This window comes from Kogia breviceps, chromosome 3 (genome assembly GCF_026419965.1).
Source record: "Kogia breviceps isolate mKogBre1 chromosome 3, mKogBre1 haplotype 1, whole genome shotgun sequence".
NCBI classification, from domain to species: Eukaryota; Metazoa; Chordata; class Mammalia; order Artiodactyla; family Physeteridae; genus Kogia; species Kogia breviceps.
In genome coordinates, this window is record NC_081312.1 from 167858216 (window position 1) to 167879915 (window position 21700).

Genomic DNA, 21700 nt, shown 5'->3' on the forward strand with positions numbered 1-21700 from the left:
GGGAGGACGAGGTCTCTGCCTCTCCAGGGGCCAGGCCAGCGTGGAGCCTCGGGGACCTCAGCGGGGCCTCTGGTTCCTTTTGTGGCAGCCACGCCAGAGGAACAAAGGGCATCTCTGCTCCTGGGCCGGCGGCGAGGCAGCAGCGGGCTTGGCCAGTTCTGTCTGTAATGGCATCCCCACCCTTCCTCCAGTGTTAAAGGAACAGTTAACGAGAGCCTTTCCACCCCGCCCCGGGCTCACCTGGCCGTGGGGGGCCCTCTGGGCGGCCGCAGCATCGGCGGGTGGACGCCCTCCCTCCAGCTCACGGAGGCCCGTGCGGGGCCTCTTCCTGGGAGCAGCCGCACACGGAGCCCGGTGCACCTGCCGCGGCCACAGTGGACTTTCCACCCTTTCCTTCACTCAGCATGTGCCTGTGTGGCGCCTGTGATGTGTCAGTCCCTCTCGTAGGTTCTAGGAAATAAGACCAGTGAACGCCTGCTCTGTAGATATGCTCACCCCCAGGGGGGACTTCTTTATATGCAAGCTAGAACCAGAACTTTTTACTCTTCCATAGTTTTTTACCCCTCGTTCCTACCTCCCAGCATCTGTTCCCCTGTCTTATCACAAATGCAACCTCACCTCCTCTTAGCCTCTCACCTTCTCACACCCCAAACTGAGTTCTGCACCCAGCCTGGATGGAATCTGGCGATGCTACGCGCAGACACCCCTGAGATCAGTGGGTCCCAGTCTTTATAACGAGCGGAAGACGCACCAAGAGGGTGTTAATTCACAGTCGGCAGGTCTCAGGGAACGTCCGGGTGAGTGCGAGGCAGGAGACCCTCGGCTGTACCTTCTTCCCATCCAGCGTGTGTGGTTCCTGCGCCGTCTAAGGGCATTGTGGTCCCTGCCTCCGGAGACGGGATGGTTCTGACGCAGTGGCCCGTGGCGCAGCCCAGCAGCCCTGGGCCGCAGGTCAGAGCGCGCGTCCGCCACGCGAGGCCGGCCTCTCCCTTGGTGATCATTTCCCCCACGGTCCGGCCATCTGGGATTTGAGTTGCATGCCTCCGCTGTTCAGAAGAGAAGGTAGAAGCCTGTGATGTCTTCAGCTCGATGGGGCTTGTGTTTGTGTGGGTCCCTTTGGTCTGCAGCCCCCAAACAGACCTGGGGTCTCAGGCCCTTCAGTGATGCTGTGGGCAAAGGGGCCCCTTCACTGAGGGTCGAGTCCTGCCTTTTCGGAGTCCTCGCTTGCCCTGCCGGGAGACGCTGCCAGTGTGTGTTCAGTCCTAGGGGAAAAAGAAAGAGCTTTTCAGACCTTGGTTTATCGGACTCGGAGGCCACCAAGCCTAGCCGCGGGGTCTGCCGAAACCCCCGATGCGTGACCACGCGGCAGCCTCTGCCTTCCTGTTCCCACAAACGGGGAAGCTGGGCCCGCTGTGCAGGCCAGTCCTCCCTCACCCTGACTGCCCCTCTCGGCCGCCACCGACTGGCCCCCGCTTGGGTCTCTGGAGCTACAGCAACCCTCTCTCTGTGTCAAGACCTCAGACTGTTTCCTCCCTTTGCCCTCTCCTCTCTAGGCTAAGTTTTCCCTTTCTGTCACCCGTCTGTCTCTCCGCTTGGCTTTCAGGCCAGCTCACCTCTTCCGGACCCTCTCAAAGCTGTACCCCCAGCTGGAGTCTCCTGAGGGCCAGCCTGATGATAAAGGCTGGAGAACCGGTCAGTAGCTGTACAGTCGCCTCCCCAGGGGAGAAGCTGTCGAATCTTCAGGTATTGCAAACTGATGTGAAAAGAATGGAATCCCTCCTTGTGGGAACAAAATCCTCCTAGAGGCCACTGACTCCCCTTGGCTTCCGGCCCCTTCTTCCATCTTCAGAGCTGCTGTGTCTTCGTGCTGCTGTCTCTCTGGTTGTCTTTCTAGCCCCCGATAAGAACCCTTGTGTTTACGTGGGGCCCACGCAGATAATCCAGGAACATCTCCCCATCTCAAGGTCAGCCGAATCACAACTTTTAATTCCTCTGGGTCATGTAACCTGACACGTTCACAGGTTCCTGAAATTAGGACATGGACCTCTTTAGGGGGGACAGTAAATTCTGCCTACCTTAGTGATTCTTACCTCCCTCTCTAAACATTGCCCTGGAGACCTAAATAAACTTAATTTACCTATCCAGTCATGCAGAAGTTAGAACGAAAAGAGAACAGAGAGCGGGAAGGCCTTTCTCAGGCACCCATGGGTGTGTCATATTTCAATTCAGGAGCCCCGACTCTGGCCCGGAGGACATCAGGGCCTCCCGAGTCTGTGCAGTCACATGAGTCACCCTTGTCCCCAGAAGGGAAATCAAGGCCGCTGGGGGCTGGGAGAAGCAGAGACCAGGGCACTCTTTCCTGGGAAGTGAAGCAAAGGTCCTTTCTCTCTGGAAGGCTGAGAAAAAGAGAATAAGCTTTTATCTCTGGCACAAATAAACGTAAAAAGAAAACAAATGGAACATCTTTTTAAAATTCAGGTAAGATTAGGCTTGCTTGTTATACTGGTTTAAGAAAGTTTTCCAAACAGCCCTTCTCGCACAGCTGCGTGTGTCTTGCTGTTTGGCCCCCCGATTGGCCACACAGCTGGAGAGGGTCCCGTCCCGTACCTCCGCAGCGTGTGCACCCCGCACACCCCTCTGCTCCCTCCCCCTCTTCCCCAGCCAGTGCATTCATTTCCTGGGAGGACCAGCCAGAAATGAGAGAGTATGTGGGAAGGACTTACTGATGTAAGAGAAACAGATCCTTGGACCTAGGATATGAGTGAGTCCAGTTCTCAGCTCTGTGCCGAGCAGAAATTCTTCTGGGGGCTCTTCTAGCACTGTTTCCTCCTTCCCTTCCTTCCTTTTCCTTCCTGCCTTCTCTCCCCCTCCCCCCTCCCCCTCCCCCTCTCCCCTCTCCTCCCCCTCCCCTCCTTCCTCCCCCACCCCCTCCTTCCTCCCCTCACCCTCCCCCCCTCTGCCCCCTCTGCCTCCCAGCATAGCAAGGGATCAGATGGCCTGGGCCCTCCATCTGTGACCTGCAGTTTTGACCTGAGTCAAGAAGCTCTTCTAGACACATCATTCAGCAAGGCATCCCCTGGCTCTGAGAAAAAAACACCCATCTTATCACTTAGATTAGGGATGGGTGTTTGGGGATACCTGAGCTTGGAGTCTTTCTGTCAACGAACTGACCTGGTCGCACGAACAAAGTGATTCCATAACAGGCGGAGACGTACTTCCTCACCATCAGTCTCCCCCTCCCCCGGCCCCCCTCCCTCTCCAGCACCCCACTCTCCCCCTCCCGTAGTTTTTTGTTTTTGGATTTTTTTTATGGCTGCGTTGGGTCTTCGTTGCTGCGTGCAGGCTTTCTCTAGTTGCGGCGAGCAGGGGCTACTCTTCGTTGCGGTGCATGGGCTTCTCATTGCAGTGGCTTCTCTTGCTGCAGAGCACGGGCTCTAGGCGCCCAGGCTCAGTAGTTGTGGCGCACGGGCTTAGTTGCCCTGCGGCATGTGGGATCTTCCCAGACCAGGGCTCGAACCCGTGTCCCCTGCACTGGCAGGCGGATTCTTAACCACTGCGCCACCAGGGAAGCCCTTCCTCCTGCAGTTTTTTCATCCAGAGGCACAGAGCTGCATTTCCACGTGAGGTCATAGACACATGGCTCTGGTGTGTTGCTTGGCCATTTCACTTCCTGGCTGGCTAGCTGCTCAGAACCTGTTTGGGCTGCTTGGTGGTCTTGAACTGGTGGTACAGCAGGCGTGAAACATGGTGTGTGACAGGGTCTGTCCTCGCTGCCCGGGAGCTGAGGTGGCTCTGCTCCGCATCTGGCTTCCTCTCGGCTTTGTCGTGCGGCCTCTCTTTGCGTGGAGCAGCCTTGCACTGAAGGAAGTGCTGTGGGTAAAGCCGAGCCAACATTTATTTACCAGTGTTCCGTTGGTGTCTTGTAAACAGTTCAACTGAGAAAGCGAAGCATGCAGTTCTCAGTGGAGACGGAAGGGAGTTTTAGGTGGGCGGAATGCAGCTACCCAAGGCGGCATCCTGCCAGTCTGCCAGCACAGAAATAGGAAGAGATGCGTGTTGGTGGCATTTAATGTGTCTCTGTCTTTTGTGTCCAGGGGTATTTCTCTGTCGTGTGTCTCTTGAATATTTGGTTTTGAAGTAGTTGATCGAGATTGGCTGTATGACAAATCTGAGTTTTCCTTTTGCTTTAAACAGATTGTTTGCTAGAACTGAGAAGGTTCTTAAAGGCAGCTAGATACACAGTCGAAATATCTTTTCCAATTTAGACTCAAACCGGGCTGAATTTTCATTATACTGTCCAAAGCACTGGAGCACATGGAGTCTTTTCATTTTAAGGCAAGTTACTTAGTTCCGTTAATCTCATGTTTGATTCCTCTCCCTCCTGTTTTTCACCTTCTCCCCGTCAGTCTACTGGGACCATCCAAGAACAGCACAACCCCTACAATGCACTGTAGCCACTCTTCCTGGGTTTTAAATAAATAGAAAAGCAAGACATAGAGAGACCTCTCACTTGCATATTGTTTCTTTTTTTCTTTCTTTATCGGAGTAGAGTTGCTTTACAATGTTGTGTTAGTTTCAGGTGTACAGCAAAGTGATTCCGTTATACATACACATATATCCATTCTTTTTCAGATTCTTTTCCCGTATCGGTTACTACAGAATATCGAGTAGAGTTGCCTGTGCTATGTAGTAGGTCCTTATCGATTATCTATTTTCTGTATAGTCGTGTGTATATGTTAATCCCAAACTCCTAATTTATCTCCCCTGCCCCACTATCCCCTTTGGTAACCATACGTTTGTTTTCTATGTCTGTGAGTCTGTTTCTGTTTTGTAAATAAGTTCATCTGTATCATTTATTTAGATTCCACATATAAGTGATATCATATATTTGTCTTTCTCTGTGTAACTTACTTCACTTAGTAGGATAATCTCCGGGTCCACCCATGTTGCTGCAAATGGCATCATTTTGTTCTTTTTTATGGCTGAGTAATATCCGTTATGTCTATGTACTGCCTCTTCTTTATCCATTCATCTGTCGATGGACATTTAGGTTGCTTTCATGCCTTGGCTGTTGTAAGTAGTGCTGCAAAGCACTCAGTCTTAACTGTAGCCCCACTTTGCCCCCAGTTTTCTGTTTTTAAAAGAGACAATGAAACTGTGACAGCGTGTTGTTTACAGCCATAGCCTCATTTTTCAGCACCTGCCGGGCCAAGCTAATACACTTCATCTGTTCCTCCTCAGGATGCCCTTGCTAACCTTCGTTGGTCCCTCTCCTGCCACCACCATTTAGATACAGGGCGACCCCCACCAAGGGGTGGTGCAGAGGATTAGAGACTCATGAGGTCTGTGCGGTAAACGAACCTGAAAAGTTCCCGTTACAGAGAGCGAGGTGACGAGGCCCTGTCGTAGGTGTCAGGTCTCCAGCAGCTATGAGGAACACCCCACATCAGCGTGGTGACAGGTCACGTGAGGCTTCTAGGAACGTGGTGGCGTCCCTACCGTTAAGCGACCTTCTCCAGATTGGCGACCTGAGGGTGCGGGTACCCACCCTTCTCCATCATTGCTGCAAATGGCACCCGGGTCTGGGGGCCTTTCTGATGCTGACAGTAGCCTATACATGTTTCTCAGATGAGTGCCAGGGAGCAGCCGGACTCCGTTTACTCCCCTCCGGGCCTCCTCCCAGGTTGCTTCACGTTCCTCTCCTGTGCTGTTGGAGGGATATGTCATCTCCTCACCCTCGTCCTTCCCATTCCTTTCCCTTTTCTTAGATCTGAATGAAGAGTCCGAGGGAGGTAAAGAGAAACAGAGCCCTGAATGAAATAAGGGTTGTCGCCCGTCACTGCACACTGGCCCTGGAATCCTTTCATGAGCTACCAAAGACACAGGTTTTCATGAAAGTGTATTCAGGTCCTTTGCAATGCAAGCAGTTGACCCAGTTTTCTCTCCCTCTAAAATGATTGTCAAGTCTATGCTGTCTCATTCTAGTCTAGCCAGTCCAGCTCTACGGTCGCTGTTTGCCTGCTATATACTCTCCCACCCTTTTACTTTCAACCTGTTTGTGGCTTTGAATCTAAAACGTGTCTCCTATAGACAGTGTAGACAGATCTGGTTTCCTTTCATTCTTTGAACCTATTTCTAATGGCTGCTTTGATGTCTTTGTCTGCTAAGAACAGTGTCTGGGCCGTCTCAAGCTGTTTCTGTTGCCTGCTTTCTTTCCTGTGTGTGGATCACACTTTCTCACTTCTTTGCACATCTCAGAATTTGTGAGCAACTGGGCATTTTATTCTGGACACTGATCCTCCCTAACCTCCCCCACCAAACCCAGCTGCTTCTTGTTTGCTCATTTGCTTGGGGACTTAGCAAGTAAAGTTTGTTCCCCTGCAGTATGCTTCTGATGTCACTCCTTAGAGAACACAGCCTCAGGCTGTGAGTGGCATTCTTATATTTCCTTTCTTAAATGGCATAATTCTTCCAAATGGCTCTCTTTGAATGCCTTTCTGCCGGATTGCCTGTTCAGTTTCTGGCTGGCCTGTTTCTGTGGCTATCCCACCCAGCCTTCATTAATGTCTAGTTGTTTAATCTCTTATTTTTGACCCTGGGCATAAATGGCCACCACAGTCTGATTCTGTTAAAGTCAGGCCCCTCCATAGGGAAAGTCTTCAAGGCCATTCCTTGAAGCTTTTGCTGTGACCCCAAGAACACTCTTCTTATCTCTCTGTTTCTCTGGTTTTCTCTGCTAAACTTCTGGGTGGTCTACCATTTTGTTCCTCTTAATGGCCCACCACCAAAATATCTCTTGTTTTCCATGGTGCCTTACGCTTGAACTTCCCCGCACTGTGTTCCAAATAAATTCATTCCTCTTAGGGAAAGTTGTGGAGCTCTCTGTTCTTGTGACCTCTCTCTCTGTGGGCAGACCCTCTTTGCCACTGCCCTGGAGCTGAGGGCAGGGACAGCAACCCGCTTTGCGTCAAGCAACCCCTGGCCTACAAGAGGGGTGATGCAGCAGGGCAGTAGCACCTGCTCTTCTCAGCTTGCTTCTCTGGTCATAGAACCTCCCCCCAGAAGCAAGATGGGATGAGGGTAATTGGGCCCAGTATTCTCCGAGTGCTGTGCCTGGGGTTGAGCTTCCACCCTCTGAGTACAGGCTGGTTTGAGGAAAGGACTCAATACTTCTTGACGTGCAGTAGAGTTTCTGCAAAACAGGGCCAGGGAAGAAGGATGGTTCGAAAGGCCAGTGGTCTACCCCTCCCTAGGAAAAACCATCGCTATAGTTTGGGACCTGAAAAGAGCCCCTGTCTTCTTGACCGCAATCTCCTGGGGTAGAACTTCCATTACGCTGAGCTTGGGGGAGAGGAGGGAGAGGAGGAGAGGGGATAGCACAACCTGCTGGTTATGGCTCAAATGTCACACACTCCTGCTCTTCCTACTGAGATTTAGTCAGTTTTCTTGAGAAAGAAATTTCTTGGGACTTCCCTGGTGGTCCAGTGGTTAAGAACCCACCTTCCAATGCAGGGTACGCGGGTTCGAGCCCTGGTCTGGGAACTAAGGTCCCACAGGCGCGGGGCAGCTAAGCCCATACGTGGCAACTACAGAGCCCGTGCACCACAACGAGAGAGAAGCCCACGCTGCAGCAAAAGATCCCGTGTGCCACAACTAAGACCTGACGCAACCCCCCCCCAAAAAAAAAAGCAAGCAAGAAATTTCTTTTTCTTTCAAGGATCTTACGATACTTTAACTCAAAAAAGCACCCCCCACCCGCCACAACCCGTGGGAGGTGTATTCATGTTGTCGTGTATTTTAGCTCTAACTTGGTTTGGTTTGGTTTGTTTTGGTTTGAATTTCAGTCCGTTGCTATTTTATATAGCATTTATTTAGGTATGCCCATATATTTACTCCTTTCTTATTATTCCTCCTCCTTTCATCTGGGATCATTTCTCCTTTAGTTGGAAGTATATCCAGTAGAACTTCAGTTAGTGAGGGTCTAATGGTGAAAAAGTCTCTTAGCTTTTGTGTGAAAAGTACTTCTTTATTTTGTCCTAGTTTATGAAATACATTTTTGCTGGATATTCTAGCTTGATGGTTAATTTATCTCAGCACCTTTTACTAACTTGCTTACATTATTAACTCTTTAGATGTCAGGTACTGAGATGTATAATTGTGGTCTTTTGAGGGTTTTTTTCTCTCTGGTTGTTTTTTAAATCTTCTTTTCTTTGGTGTTCTGCATTTTTTGCTGTGGTGCATCTAATTATGTATTTTCATTTTTTCCTGATTGAAATTCACTGGGACCTTTGAACACGTGGATGTGGGAGAGAGAATCTTGTATCAGATCTGGAAAATTCTCAGTCATTAACTCTTTACATATTGCCTTTTCCCTGTTCTCCCTTTTCCTTCAGGAACTTCAGCTAGACATATGTTAGACTAGCCCATGTCCCTTAATCTGTTATCTTTTCTTTCTCAGTTATGTATAATCTCCTCAGGTCTGTCTTCCAGCTCACCAAATTCTCTCTGTGACTGTATCTAATATCCTGTTAAACCTGTGTATCCATTGAGTTTTATATTTTGATTATGTTTTTTCACTTCTAAGACTTTTATTTAATAATTTTATCAGTATACTTGGTCATTTATTATAATCTTTTTTTTTCATTTTCCACCCTTTTTAAATTGTGCAAACATGTTAAATGTACCTCCATTCTACTGTGTGCTAATAATTCCAATATCTGAAGTTTTGGTGGATCTAAATATGGTGTCTATCTAACTCTGTCTCTGCTGCTTCTTACTCTTGGTACTTGTAATTTTTTTTTCTTGTGAGCTTAACTATCTTGGAACCTTATTTCTGAGAATTCTTTGCTGAAAGTGGGCCTTTTCAAGGTTGACTTATAGTTGATTCTGCAGGGTGCTGGAAGACAGTACAAGCTAGGGACCACTTTAAATTGCTGGCTTGAGCAGTTTTGACCAGTCAGATAAAGTTGGTTTGCAAACTGATGTCAGGGCTGGTTGGTTATATATTATCAGAGGGAAATTCCCCTTGCCATACTCCACACTAAGTTTTGAGACAGGCAGTTTTCCTTACAGTTTCTGAAGTGAGAGTATATCTTGTTCACTGACTGTTTAGCCTTTTAGTGTTCCAGACTTACTGGTGGGGAAGTCTCTTCTTAGATGCTTTAACCTCAGGTGGGCCCTAGGCTTTCTTGTATTTCTTACGTACTGGGAAGCTTTGAGAACTGAAGCTCAAATTTATCTGGTTCACCAAATGCCCTTAAGGGGAAAGCTACCTTCAATGCTCCACTTACTTCTCTGGGTGCCATCTTTCACTTACATCATTGATTTCTGAGTATTTCTTACTAAATGGTCAGTTATTGATGCAATTTTAAAATGTTTTAAAATATCTTATTAAGCATTTTAGTTTTTTTCAGTGGGAGAGTCTCTCTGGTAACCTAGACCACCTAACTGCCAGAAATTTGAAGTCCCCCCACCCTGCTTTCCCATAGAAAAATACACTTCTGTTTGACGTCATTGTACATGTGATAGCTCTTAACAGACTGTTGTGCCGGTGAGTAAGGGGTAAAAACTATCCCTAAGGCATGTTCTGATTCTAAGCCAGTATAAAGTCCTGAAGAGTTTTCACACAATTTTAGGTGACACCAGGGAAGAACTTCTAGAATGGCAGTATGAGGATATCTGTGGACTTTTTCCCAGTGAAAGACCCATAACTGGTGAAAATTATTTTAAAAAATCAACCACTTAAAGTCTCTAGAAATTGTCCTAAGCATATACACGAATGGAGAAACATTCTAGAAAATGTTCTGGCAAAGAATAAAGATAATGTTAACTTTGATTCTTGTAAGTTATGTGTGCCTTAAAATTTTTATGGTAATACATAAAAGAATAGAAATATTAAATATTACCTCCAAAAAAATATTACCTCCAAATATTAAATATTACCTCCAGTAGTAGAGGGGGGAAATGGAATGTGGAAAAAACCAACAAGTAATCCTAAAGGTAGGCAAGAAAGAAGAGAAAAAAATGTAATATAGGCAGGATGTATACCACAAAATTTAAATAGTTCTGCTAAAAGACTATCAAATTATTAGGCTGTATTCTGTTTTTGAAAACCTGTTTATATATTGATTGTAAGAGATAGAGCCAAAATATAAACAGACATATAAAATAAAAAGATGGCAGAAGATATACCATGCAAATAACAAAAGAAGGTCTGGTGCTTTTTTTTTTAACATTATATAAAACAGACGTCAAGGTAAAACTAGAAATAAAGAGATCACCACAAAAAGTTTATTTCAACAGAAGATACAGTGATCTACAGACATCTGTGGAAGTTGTAAAGTAGCTTCAAGAGGTATTCCCCCAAATTTACATATTTACATGGAGTAATTGGCGTCACCATAGTGGAGGGTTTTCACGTGCTTCCCTCAGTAACTGACAGATCAAGCAGACAAAGAAATGGGACTTAAATGTAAATGCTCCTGATTTTTAAAATTTATTAAGAAGAAATTATGAGTAATTTTATGCCAATATAAATTCGAAAACTTCAGTGAAATATACAAATTCCTAGAAAGCTATAACCTTAATAAAACTGATGCAAGAGGGAAGAGAAAAGTGGTTTGGGGTTTTAAAAGAAAATGTCCTCAATTTTTAGTGTTGCATACTGAAGTATGTAGGGATAAGATGGAAGTAGGAAGTAGGGTGGTTCTCAGATATTCTAGAATCTGGAGATGAGTTTGAAGGAATTTGTCACTATCGTCTCTTCTTTTGTGTGTACTTGAGAAGTTTCATAACACAAAAGGACTATAGAAACATTGACCTGATTATGTATAATTTTATTTTAAAAAGAGAAAGAAAATACATACACATTATGAGGAGTCAGAAGCTAATGCCATACATGGGCAGAAATGTGTCTAAGGTGGGAAATTCATTTTTCAGGCATCTGATCTAGCCTCACCCAGAAGGAATCCCAAGCAAGGTGCATTGCAAGCAATACTGTGTGGTTTCTGAAGGCACAGCAGGAATGAGCTCCATCTGGGCAGGAACATTCCAGCAGGATGGACTGAAGTTCCTGGCCATCCTAGAAGGAAGGACGTTCACATGCTCACAGTGATTCCACAGCTAGAAGTGGATCAAGTGGCACTTTTATCAGTGGTCAGAGTTTCGCTTAGCTTTTATGTCTATCACCGGGATAAAGTGAGATAATATATGTGAAAAAAGTCAGCAGGCTATCAAGCTATACAAATGTAAGATACCTGAAATGTTATTTACATTGTAAGTGTAAAAGGGATTAGGGAGGGGCTTCCCTGGTGGCGCAGTGGTTGAGAGTCTGCCTGCTGATGCAGGGGACACGGGTACGTGCCCAGGTCCGGGAGGATCCCACATGCCGCGGAGCGGCTGGCTGGGCCCGTGAGCCGTGGCCGCTGAGCCTGCGCGTCCGGAGCCTGTGCTCTGCAACGGGAGAGTCCACAGCAGTGAGAGGCCTGCGTACTGCAAAAAAAAAAAAAAAAACCGGGGGGCGGGGATTAGGGAGGACAGCAACTTTGGAGAACATTTTAGTATTTCTTCAAAATGGTAAGCATAGATTTATCATATGACCCAGCAGTCCCACTCCTAAGTATGTACTCAAGAGAACTGAAGACATATGTCTGCCCAGAAACTTGTGTACAGATGTTCACAGCAGCATTATCCATCATAGCCCCAAAGTGGAAACAATCAAAATGTCCACAACTGATGAATGAATAAACAAGGTGGAGTGTTTCCACACAATGGAATATTATTCAGCAATAAAAAAAGGATAAAGTACTGCCATGTGCTAGAACGTGGATGAACCTTGAAAACATTTTGCTAAGTGAAAGAAGCCAGGTGCAAAAGATCACATATTTTATGATTCCATTTATATGAAATATCCAGACTAAGCAAATCCACAGAGACGGAAAGTAGGTCGCTGGTTGGGTTGGCAGTGTCGAGGGAGAGGGGAGAATGTAGAATGAGTGCTAATGAGTATGGGTTTCTTTAGAGGGTCATAAAAATGTTATAAGCTTAGTGGTGCTGGTTGTACAACTCTGTGACTATACTGAAATCAGTAGATCGTATACTTTCAAGGAGTCGATTTTATAACATGAGTTATATTCCAATAAAGCGGTTATTTAAAGGGGGAGGGGGAGAGGGAGAGGGGGAAGGAGAGTTCGGACCAAAATGGTTTTATCGCGTATCACTCCCTGCTTCTGTAAGCACCACTACCTGGGTCCTGAAGTCGTCTGTCAAACCCAGGAATTTTTTTTTTTTTAAGCTTCGCTGAGAAAATGCCAAGTCTGAAGCATAAGCAACATGAAAGACAAGAAACGCCATTTTACTCCCCCTTCCCCCCCCCCCTTTTTTGTGCGGGTCATTTGTTCAGAGGCTTCTAAGGTGGGGCTGGTGAAGGACCCGCCAGCCAGGAGGACGGGCTTCCTATCCTGGACTGTCCCCTACTAACCAGCAATGCACGTGTTCGCTGACTGGCACAGCAGAGCTGTGATGCTTTTTTTCCACCAGATCTCATTGTCACAGTTGCCACAAGGACAGTCCCATGTCTTTCACACCAAAACCCTAAGCGCAGCCCCCAGACTGCCCGTGGTTGAAGGCTCCCCGGCTCGGTCTGCTGTGAGGGGGACAGACTACTTCCTGGGCCAGCTGGCTGTCACTCATCCTGTGCTTTCTCTCCCGGGTTCCCTGTCTGTCTTTTGTTTTGCAGTGGCTGCTTCAACCCCCAACTCCACTGCTGGTGCAGCCATGAATTCTCTGACCTCTCTCGGGACTCTGCAAGGCTTGGCAGGAGCCACTGTCGGACTGAATAACATTAATGCACTAGCAGGTACCATCAACAGTGAGCGTCTGCTGCTCTGGTGGACAGCCTCCCCCCAAATTCGCCACAGACAGTGGCCAGCCAGAGACCACCTAAAAAGGCTACGTCACGGGGAGAGCTGAAGCTTGGGATGGAGGAGCGGGGGCGCGTGTTTTGACAAGCGTAGGCTGCCTACCTTTGTTTTGTCTCCGGGAATACCCCACCCTCACCACCCCAAGTCTTTTGTAACGTGTAGACTGTGTACGTAGCCGTAGGTCTCTGTGGCTGACAGGTATCAGCAGGTTTCGAGGGCTTTGGTTTGGTTCTAGTTTGGTTCCCTTCTTCTGAGAGGAGGAAGTGTGTTATAGAAGAAAAATCAATGGGCTAGAAATCAGGATGCATGGGGCCAGCCCCCAGTCACCTGCAGGAATCTGAGGCCAATCACTGCCCCCAGCTGGACTTCAGGGTCCCATCTGAAAATTGAAAGTTCTGGATCAGATGATCTTAAGGCTCCCCTCCAGCTCTAAAACCCAAAGGTTCATGGCGATTATACAGGAGGAGAAATGAGGCCTTGGAAAGCAGGAAACAAGGCTGAGTGGAGAGGAGCCGCCCCCGCAGGTAGCATCTGGAGTCTTTATCAAGTCCCCGGAGTGAGGGGTCACCCTACAGCAGTGCATCTGCTAAGGGCCCCGTTCCACTAACACAGGTTGAAACAGAGCGAGGCAAATTGCTTATGGAATTACTTAGCTCTGAAACATACAGACTCACCAAAGCACTCCAAGTTCTGTCTACACAGCCTACCCATTTCCGGCATTCTAGATCTGTGGGGAGAATAGTGCCCGGCCAGAGGATGAGTCATATTCGAGGCTCGAGCTTATTAGCCTTGGCGCCTCCAATTGGGGAAGGTCCTCGGTCCACGGAAGGGACACCTCAGTTGCCTTTCCCTCAGCTTGGGCCCGCACCCCTACCCCGTGCCTGAGAATAGCCACATCCGGAAGGACCATGACAGCCTGACTCAGGGACCTAATTACCTACCGGGCAACCCAGCCTCTGCCCATTTGAAGCATTAAGAAAAGGGTCCTTGGCAAGTTGCCTTATTTTAAACCATGATTGACTAAGCATACAGTTTTTAAAGGGTGATTGAGCAGTACAGTTTGTTTAAAAGCAAAAAAAAAAAAAAAAAAAAAAAACCCACCCCAATAATTCTTTATCTTCACATCCCAAAAGAATACCTTGCAACTTGTTTGGTAAAGAAGCACCTAGAACTCATCCAAGTGAAGACTTAACTTTTATAATCCAGATAAGAGGATAAGTCATACATTTAGAGGTAGGAAATGTGTTCAGGTTTTATTAAATCCTTTTATTCCGATGCTTTGGGGAAAGCAGTCATAACCTTGGACTGAGTTTTATCTGACCAAAGGCCAAAAAGAGCAGACAAGAAAAAGATTTCTTTCCTTCCCGACCAGATAGCTGTCGATTAGCAAGCACGTGTTGAATGAAGTGGTGGCCGCGTGACAGCAGAATGTTTTACTGCAGTGAAGCTGCCTCCAGCTGCCCTCCTGCCAGCAGCCCTCATGGCCTTGCCTCCTGTTTCTGACCTTGTTCTGCAGACGCTCCAACTCACTTGTCCTTCCCCTCGGTCGCAGACGTGTGTTTGCACACATCCCTTCCTGCTGCTTCTCTTGCCCCAGGACCTAGTTCCCCTAAAACAAGGAATTTGATTTGATCGCCTGCCTGTCCTTGGTCTGCACAGTAACAGGCCAGTGGGAATGGCTGTCCTCCTCAGCACGTGCTCATGACCGCTGTGTGTTGTCTGTGTGGTCCTGCCTCGCTCCGTCCTGTTCTGTTGTCCTTTGCGGGGATTTTCCCACCGTTGTCGTGAGCGACTGGAGAGGGACTGTGTTGAATGGCGGAGAGACCGTGGGTAGTTCCTGTGTGCGACCTGTGTTATTGCAGTTTTTCTCCTGGCAAGAAAAACAACCTTAAACTGTTTTGTTTTTTAAATGCTTTGCCACGGGGTTAATGTAAGTACATACAGGTCATGGGAAATTAAGACTGTTTCTAGTTTCAAATAACCCCTACTAGACAGTATGAACCTGAAAAATGTTTAATCAAACCAAAAGTCACGCACAAAGAAAAATACATTCCTGCTGATTGGGTAAATTACTATCAGAGCTTGTATTTAACAATCCCGGCACCGGCCTGGAGCTAAGATTTGCTTTCTCAAATACCGAGAGAAAACCTTCTAATGTCGAGTGTCCTCTTCCTTAACAGACATGCTGACGCTACCTACCTGTCCTACTGGATAAGAAGGTAGTCAACAAACGGTCACCTGGACAGAGGCAGCTTGACAAATAGTTGCCCACAGCTTCCATAGCTTCACCGTTTCCTCCCCCACTCCACCCAGGAGCCATTACTTGCTACCGTAAGGAGAGTTTCCTGGTTTTCTGAGTAAAGCCACCTCTTTGCCATGGACGAAGGAGCCATGGAGAAAGTAGGTAGATGGAATCCAGTTAATTCCCAAACTCATCCTGGGAGAACTGGACTGCCTTCCCTGCCAGGGGGCCTCTCAGCTCCCCACAAGATAGAGCTTCGGATGGTAGACCAGTAGCTGAACCAGGCTGTTTGAGCTTCATACCCTTGTGCTTCCTTATACACTCATAGAAGGAGGGACTAAAAAAAGGACAGCGCTCTAAAGCTTAAAAGCGGAAATCCGCAAGATCAGGAGGAAGGAATGTGGGCAGTTCACTAACAGCTTTCCCTTCCGGATTAGTTGCCGGTTCTCCAGGCAGGTTTCATACACTAATAGCTGAACGAAGGCGAAGAAAATATTTTTTGCAGTCATACCCACCCAGGAATCCGTATCTGATTTTGTGCTTAAATGTATGTCAAGTGACATCCTTATTTTTCCTTTTTTAAATGAGCTAATTCTTCCACATGGCTTACCATGTAGTGTTTAAAGTTATGATTATCTGCATATCACCAGCCACAAATGCCTGGTGAATAGTGTTTACGGAAAAATTTTATGTACAGGAGAGTCAAGATGCGATGCTTTGGGCATAGTGTTGCGGTGGCTTGTCACCCTTGGTATGCCTTGTGAAATGGCTGTTTTAATCTGTATTATTGGAATATATAAAGATACATGTAGTTAGGTACATACACAAGCACGTACAACGTCACATACACTTGTGACCGTATTAGTAACACAGGCATGAGTACAAGTGCCACTAATTGTACATATTCATCTACCCTGATTTTAGACATTTCTTAGACCTAAGCCCTCATTATCAGCTTGCAGCTTAGAAGGATATATCCCATCTTTACCAAAGAAAATTGATCCCAGCAAATAGATACAAATCTATGAGAATATATTAATACATTCCTCACTTTTGCCCTTTCTTTGGTATAAAGCCTGGCCGAGGGGTGTGCAGATAACTGTAGTTGGCGTGTGGCCCTCCGCCTCCGCCTCCGCCTCTCAGCACCGTCTTCGTGCCGGCCACGCCAGACGTTCTTGCTCCTCTTTATGGGTGGGTCCTTCTAGGTCATTTTCACAGGTTTCCTCGATAGTCTCCCAGCTCCCCGGGACTCCGCCTCAGGGAGGACCTGGGAGAGCGGGTCAGTTAAAGCACGCGGTGGTCTGGACGCGCACTAATTTCATTGCTAGGCTATTTGCAAAGACCTTCCCTCCCTCGGTGAGGTTTGCCAGTCCATTTGGCCTTTTCCAAGAAAGCCCTGTTCTTTTAAGGGGAAGCATTTTATTCAACTAACCTTCTTCAAACCTCTGTTTCGATTGTCCAAAGTGTTCAGATGGAATCAAGTCCCAGCAGCTGAACTGACAAATGTCATCTTCAGTATAATGGCTATTTAATACAGAATGACGTTAGATCACTGATAGGAATAACTTTCAAAAGTTGAAATCTTCCTTTGATGGTTTTTAAGATTCTACCTGGTAATCAGTCACCCGTTCTGCCTTGGCCGTGGTAAACACACACCTCAGAAAAAATGAGAATAGACTCCTTCATAGTAAGAAACTGCAAGCCACGTCAGCAGGACCTCTGCTGGCCACCACCTTTTGAGCTTAGTTGGTCTCGGCTAGAACTGCTTGAAATCTCTTTCTTTTTCAGGAAGCTGGCTTTCCACGTTCATGGCCCCCAGGCTTTCCTTGACACTCCAGGCCCACCCCAAACGTCACCCAAGGCCCATTTCTGTCCCCTTAAGCCCCCCAGGGAGAACACCAGACCTGAGGCTCCATGAGATTCCTCCATCCTATCTTGTGTGTAGTCCTTGTAATCTAAGAGATGAAGGGGTCAGGGGGACAGAAGCAGGATGGAGTGAGTAGCGCACACGCTGCCCTCCCCCGGGTTCTGAAGCCGAAGCACGATGGGGCTGTTGAGGAGATTCTGGTATTTGATTCCGCTGTATAATTTCTAAGCGCCCTCATCTCAGTTGTCCTCTGTTCTCATTAGACTTACAATTTTTTTCAGTTAACCACCTTTGCTATTTTAACGTCCTTAATCAATAGCCCGAATTCCTTCAAGATTTTCATTAATGTTTTCACTAAGTTCTTCCAATAACAGATCTTTCAAAAAAAAAAAAAAAGGCCGCATCATAACGGGAACTCAAGGCAATTATGATGTCACCTCTTCCATTTCCTGAGTTTATAGAGAAGTTCACACTCTAAAAAGTATTACTTGTTTTGACTCATATTCAGGGAAAAAGTGACACAGTCAACAACCATAATAGAGCACAAGAGCAGCCAGGAGACAAGGAAAAAAGTCAAAAAACTGTGCTGGCCGTCACCCAGTTCACATGGGTTAATAGCCAAGATCCAGCTTTTCAGACACGGGGTCACCTCAGTTGACTGAAAAATATGGCACGGGGTGCTCTCATTGGCGGAAACCCCAGTTCCCCGGGCACTGATTAATATTCAGGCGTGTGTGCGTCTGTCTGTGTGTCTGTGTGTGAGTCTGTTTGCTGCTGAGAACAGCCCCATCCCGTTTCTAGCCTTTCGTACTGAACAAGCAGCTTCAGTTAGCTACGCGGAGGGGAGGGAGGGAGGGAGGGAGCCGCGTTTTTCCTGCACCTTAATTCTTCGTCGTCAGCGAGGCTCTCCCTGAGGTCCTGGTCCCTGACAGCATCCTTCAGCTGTTGGGGAGGCCGGTCAATGCAACTGGTGATTCACTGGTTTATTGAGTACAGAGCTCGTGCTCTCTGCCATTTCCTCATCCCATAGCTTTAGGGAGAGCAGCTTCAATCCTGGCCTTCCCCCTCGAACCCCGGGGCCATCCCGTGGCTCCTCAAAGAGCCCAGGAAGTGGCTTAAGGGTACAGATGTCACAGGCCTCTGCCACTAGTGTTTTTTTTACATGCTCTCAAGCTCTAAGCGGCAGAAGGCGGCTGCTTCAGAAAGAGAGCCCCAGTCCTTGCCAGCAGCGCGCGGCTGGAGCTCCGACGCCCCGGCCCCCGGTATTCCTCGGTGAATTCCGTCACTGGCCTGGGGAGTGAGGCTTACCGTTGCTCGGGGGCTTGCGGTGGTCGTCTGTGTGTCTGCCATGGTTACGATTTGTCACGTCATGATTTTGTCTGTACGTTCCCGTCGGTGTAATTGGTGTGCTCGCTGCATGCACTTGCTGTCGTACTTGTGTCAAATGATTCTCTAACTTCCTTTGGAAAGCACTAATGAAAAGTGCTGTTTCTCTTCTCTATTGTTGGGTTTTTTGTAAAGTTGCTCAAATGCTCTCAGGTATGGCGGCTCTGAATGGAGGACTTGGCGCCACGGGCTTGACGAATGGCACGGCGGGCACCATGGACGCCCTCACCCAGGCCTACTCAGGGATCCAGCAGTACGCGGCCGCGGCGCTGCCCACGCTGTACAGCCAGAGCCTGCTGCAGCAGCAGAGCGCGGCCGGCAGCCAGAAGGAAGGTACGTGCCGGGCCCGGGCCGGAGGGCGGGGTTCGCCGGTCGCCCCCAGGGCAGCGCTCCGAGGACCCTGCGGCGAGCCACTGTCCTGAGAGAAAGCAGTTGTTTGATTTCTCCTACTCAACGTTTGTTTGGTTTTTCGCAAAGAAATCTGACAGGCCTTTTCAGTCTCCTCTCCTGCCGTATTTAGCTTTACTGCTCCTCGCCCTGTCCAGGTGGAGTCCTCACCCTCTGTGCGCCGTACGCAGTTACCTAGTGATCGCTGCCATCAAAAAATTGCCGGGGGGCACCCTCTCTCGAGTCAGCAGGGCCACCTCTCCTTCTTCCCCTTGCACACAGACTCCTCGGTAGAGGAAGGGGTGGGTCGATGCAGCCCCCGGTGGGCTCGGCCCAGCTTTCCTGCGGTCCGCGCCCCCCGTGATGGTGGAGCTCACCTCTTAGTCCGCGATGGCTTCCAGGTTAATGAAAAAATCCACTCTTAGGTTTGACTCAGTCTCGGATTAATCAGGGGTCTCTTCTGGGGAAGCAAATAAGTGATTGATTGCCTTGCTTCTCTGCGGTGAGGCAAAGTAAACATCAGGAAGTGAATGCTAAGAATAGATGAAAGCTCATTATAAAGCAGTTAATGAGCTGGCCCGAATGGGGAGGGCCTGTCTCTCTTTCCTCCTTTTGGCTCCTTCCTCCTTGATTGAAGTTGCTTTTAAAGCAGAATCTGCACTGTGATATTTATTCTCTTTCGGACTTGTTTTGAACACAAGAAGTTAGAATAGGGAAGTACTGGCTGAAGATGTTTTTAAATTTTCTTTCCCTTCTCCCATATCCTCACCGCATAGTCCCAGACTGGTTTCTGTCTGAATATTTTGACTTTAAACATGGTGTCCTATAAGAAATAGAAGGGTTTTTTTCTTTTTAAGCTGAAAATCGTAAAAGCGACACAGCTTTAAAGATACTCGTGTTTGTGTTTTTGTTTTTTTAAAGAAAGGTATTTTTCTGTTTATATGTGACAGCATTAAAAATGGAGGATAGTTGAAAATCTGAGTTTCATTCTTTGAACTTTCTCTTTTCTCTCAGCTGTGACTGTTAGTGTTGATTTTTTTTTAAACTTGCACAACTGTTGCGACAACTGCGTTTTCCCCGGGAGTGTGGAGACCCCGTGTCATAAATACCTCGGCTTCCCAAAGGAAAGCCTGTACGGAGGTCCGTGTGTCTGAGCTCTGAGGACCACGGTGACAGATGAGGGTGGTAGGAAGTATCCTGTCAGATAACCGTGTCCTCAGGAGAGACGGTAAAAGCCAGCTTCCCCATGTGCATCTTAGAGAGTGTTGGTCACTTCCCACTCACCCAGCAGGGCCTCACAGCAAACCCTATAACCTGGGTCACTGAGAAAACATCTGTCACCAGCAGACTCGAAAGTCGGTAGCTTAAGGAGGAAGTCCGGGCCCGGAAATTGCTTCACACCAGCTCACTGCCCTAAATTTCTATGCCTTGAGTTTTAGGCACTGCTTGTGCAATAATTAATCCTCTGGGATTAATGTAAAACAGTTCAAGATAAATACTGCCCGCTCCAGATTCTTTAGGTATGTGGGCTACCAGCAGCATGGGTTAGTGCTTGATGGTGTTTCAGGTTTGTTCAGGTCTCTTTAAATCACCTTCCCGTCTTCTCATATGTCTCTTCTGATCACCTTCTTCTCATCCTGTTAACCTGTGCTCAGGAAATTTAAACCAACTTAACATTAGCTTAACTAAAACATAATTTAAAAGGCAGGTCATACTGAGAAGCAAAGGAAAGACCCCATGATGAATTCCACTACTAAATAGAGTTTTAGATTTTCTACTCCTTAGTTCTGTTCTTTAATCAAGAGAGTTGAGTCAATTTGATGTATTTAGTCGTGTACCCTGGTATATATTTTCCGACTGGAAAGTGAACCCGTCTGGCCTTGTAAAGAAATGGTTTTAATATTTTCCCCAGCTAAATCTTCTGAAAGGTTATGGCATCCCTACAGATCTAAATTCAGGTAAGCTGACCACGTTTCCTGCCATTCTGAAATATCCTCTGAGCTCTTTCACACCCTTCCCATCTCCCTCTGTTTGCAGGAGGCATGTCACACACACAGAATTAGGTAGAGCCTCCAGATCCCAACTGGCGGTCTGATACAGACACCCCCAGTGCTTCCTGCTACATCAGGTGCCCTATGAGAAATATGAACATGAAGACCCAGCCAACTGGGACCAATGATACAACTGAACGAGCTCTAGCGAGTTAGTCACGTAGACCAGAGCTCTGAGGAAATGTGTCGTTTGGTCAGCAGGTCTTTTCTGAAGGGAGACGTTAGGAAGACACCTAGGTTGAACCCTCAAAACATTGTTCCTTTACCCTTGGTGTCTATGGCAGTAGCCTCCTTCACTGAATATTAAGAGGTTTTCCACACCAAGTCACACTTTTCTCATTTTAGTGTTAATGACTTTGGCAGTTTGCAAAATCCCAAGTATTTCTTGGTGATGAGGAGGAAGAAGACAGCCTCCTTGGGTTTACCTTCTTCCCGTTTTCTTAGTCCCCTGTCTGGCCTGGATACGTTCAGAAGGCACTGCATTCGAGAAGGCCAGGACTATCCAGGCATAGCCAGTGATCTGTCACAGTGCATTGAAATTGCATTTTCTCCCCAGGCTTCAGGAGGTGGGATGACTTCACAATTCCGACTGGGCCCCGTTAATCCTCATTGGTGCATTTGGACCTTCTATTTAAAAGACATATCCAGTCTGGGCAGTATCAGATCTGCCTGACGGACAGGCTGCAGGGGACGCACACGCGTGGTGGCCCTCAGAACACCCACCTCCAGCGTTTTGGTTTTGCATCTATTCATATTAAGTTTTGACTCTTTAAGAGTTGTTCTTGTTGTCTTTTAAACAAAGAGACATCTGGGGACCTAACCCTGTAATTGTGCCCCTTTAAATACA

General features: G+C 47.4%; 1 protein-coding gene across 33 annotated transcripts in view; it reads left to right on the forward strand.

Annotated features, from left to right (window-relative positions):
- Positions 1-21700, forward strand: part of CELF2 (CUGBP Elav-like family member 2) — an 838781-nt gene that overhangs the window by 804712 nt on the left and 12369 nt on the right. For 17 of the 33 annotated variants that reach the window (XM_067030247.1, XM_067030246.1, XM_067030251.1 and 14 more), the window contains 2 exons: positions 12737-12856; positions 18551-18748. In XM_067030247.1, coding sequence (XP_066886348.1) covers positions 12737-12856; positions 18551-18748 — 318 coding nt within the window. The remainder of the gene's footprint in view (positions 1-12736; positions 12857-18550; positions 18749-21700) is intronic. The other 16 variants (XM_067030253.1, XM_067030239.1, XM_067030245.1 and 13 more) reach the window with 1 other exon arrangement.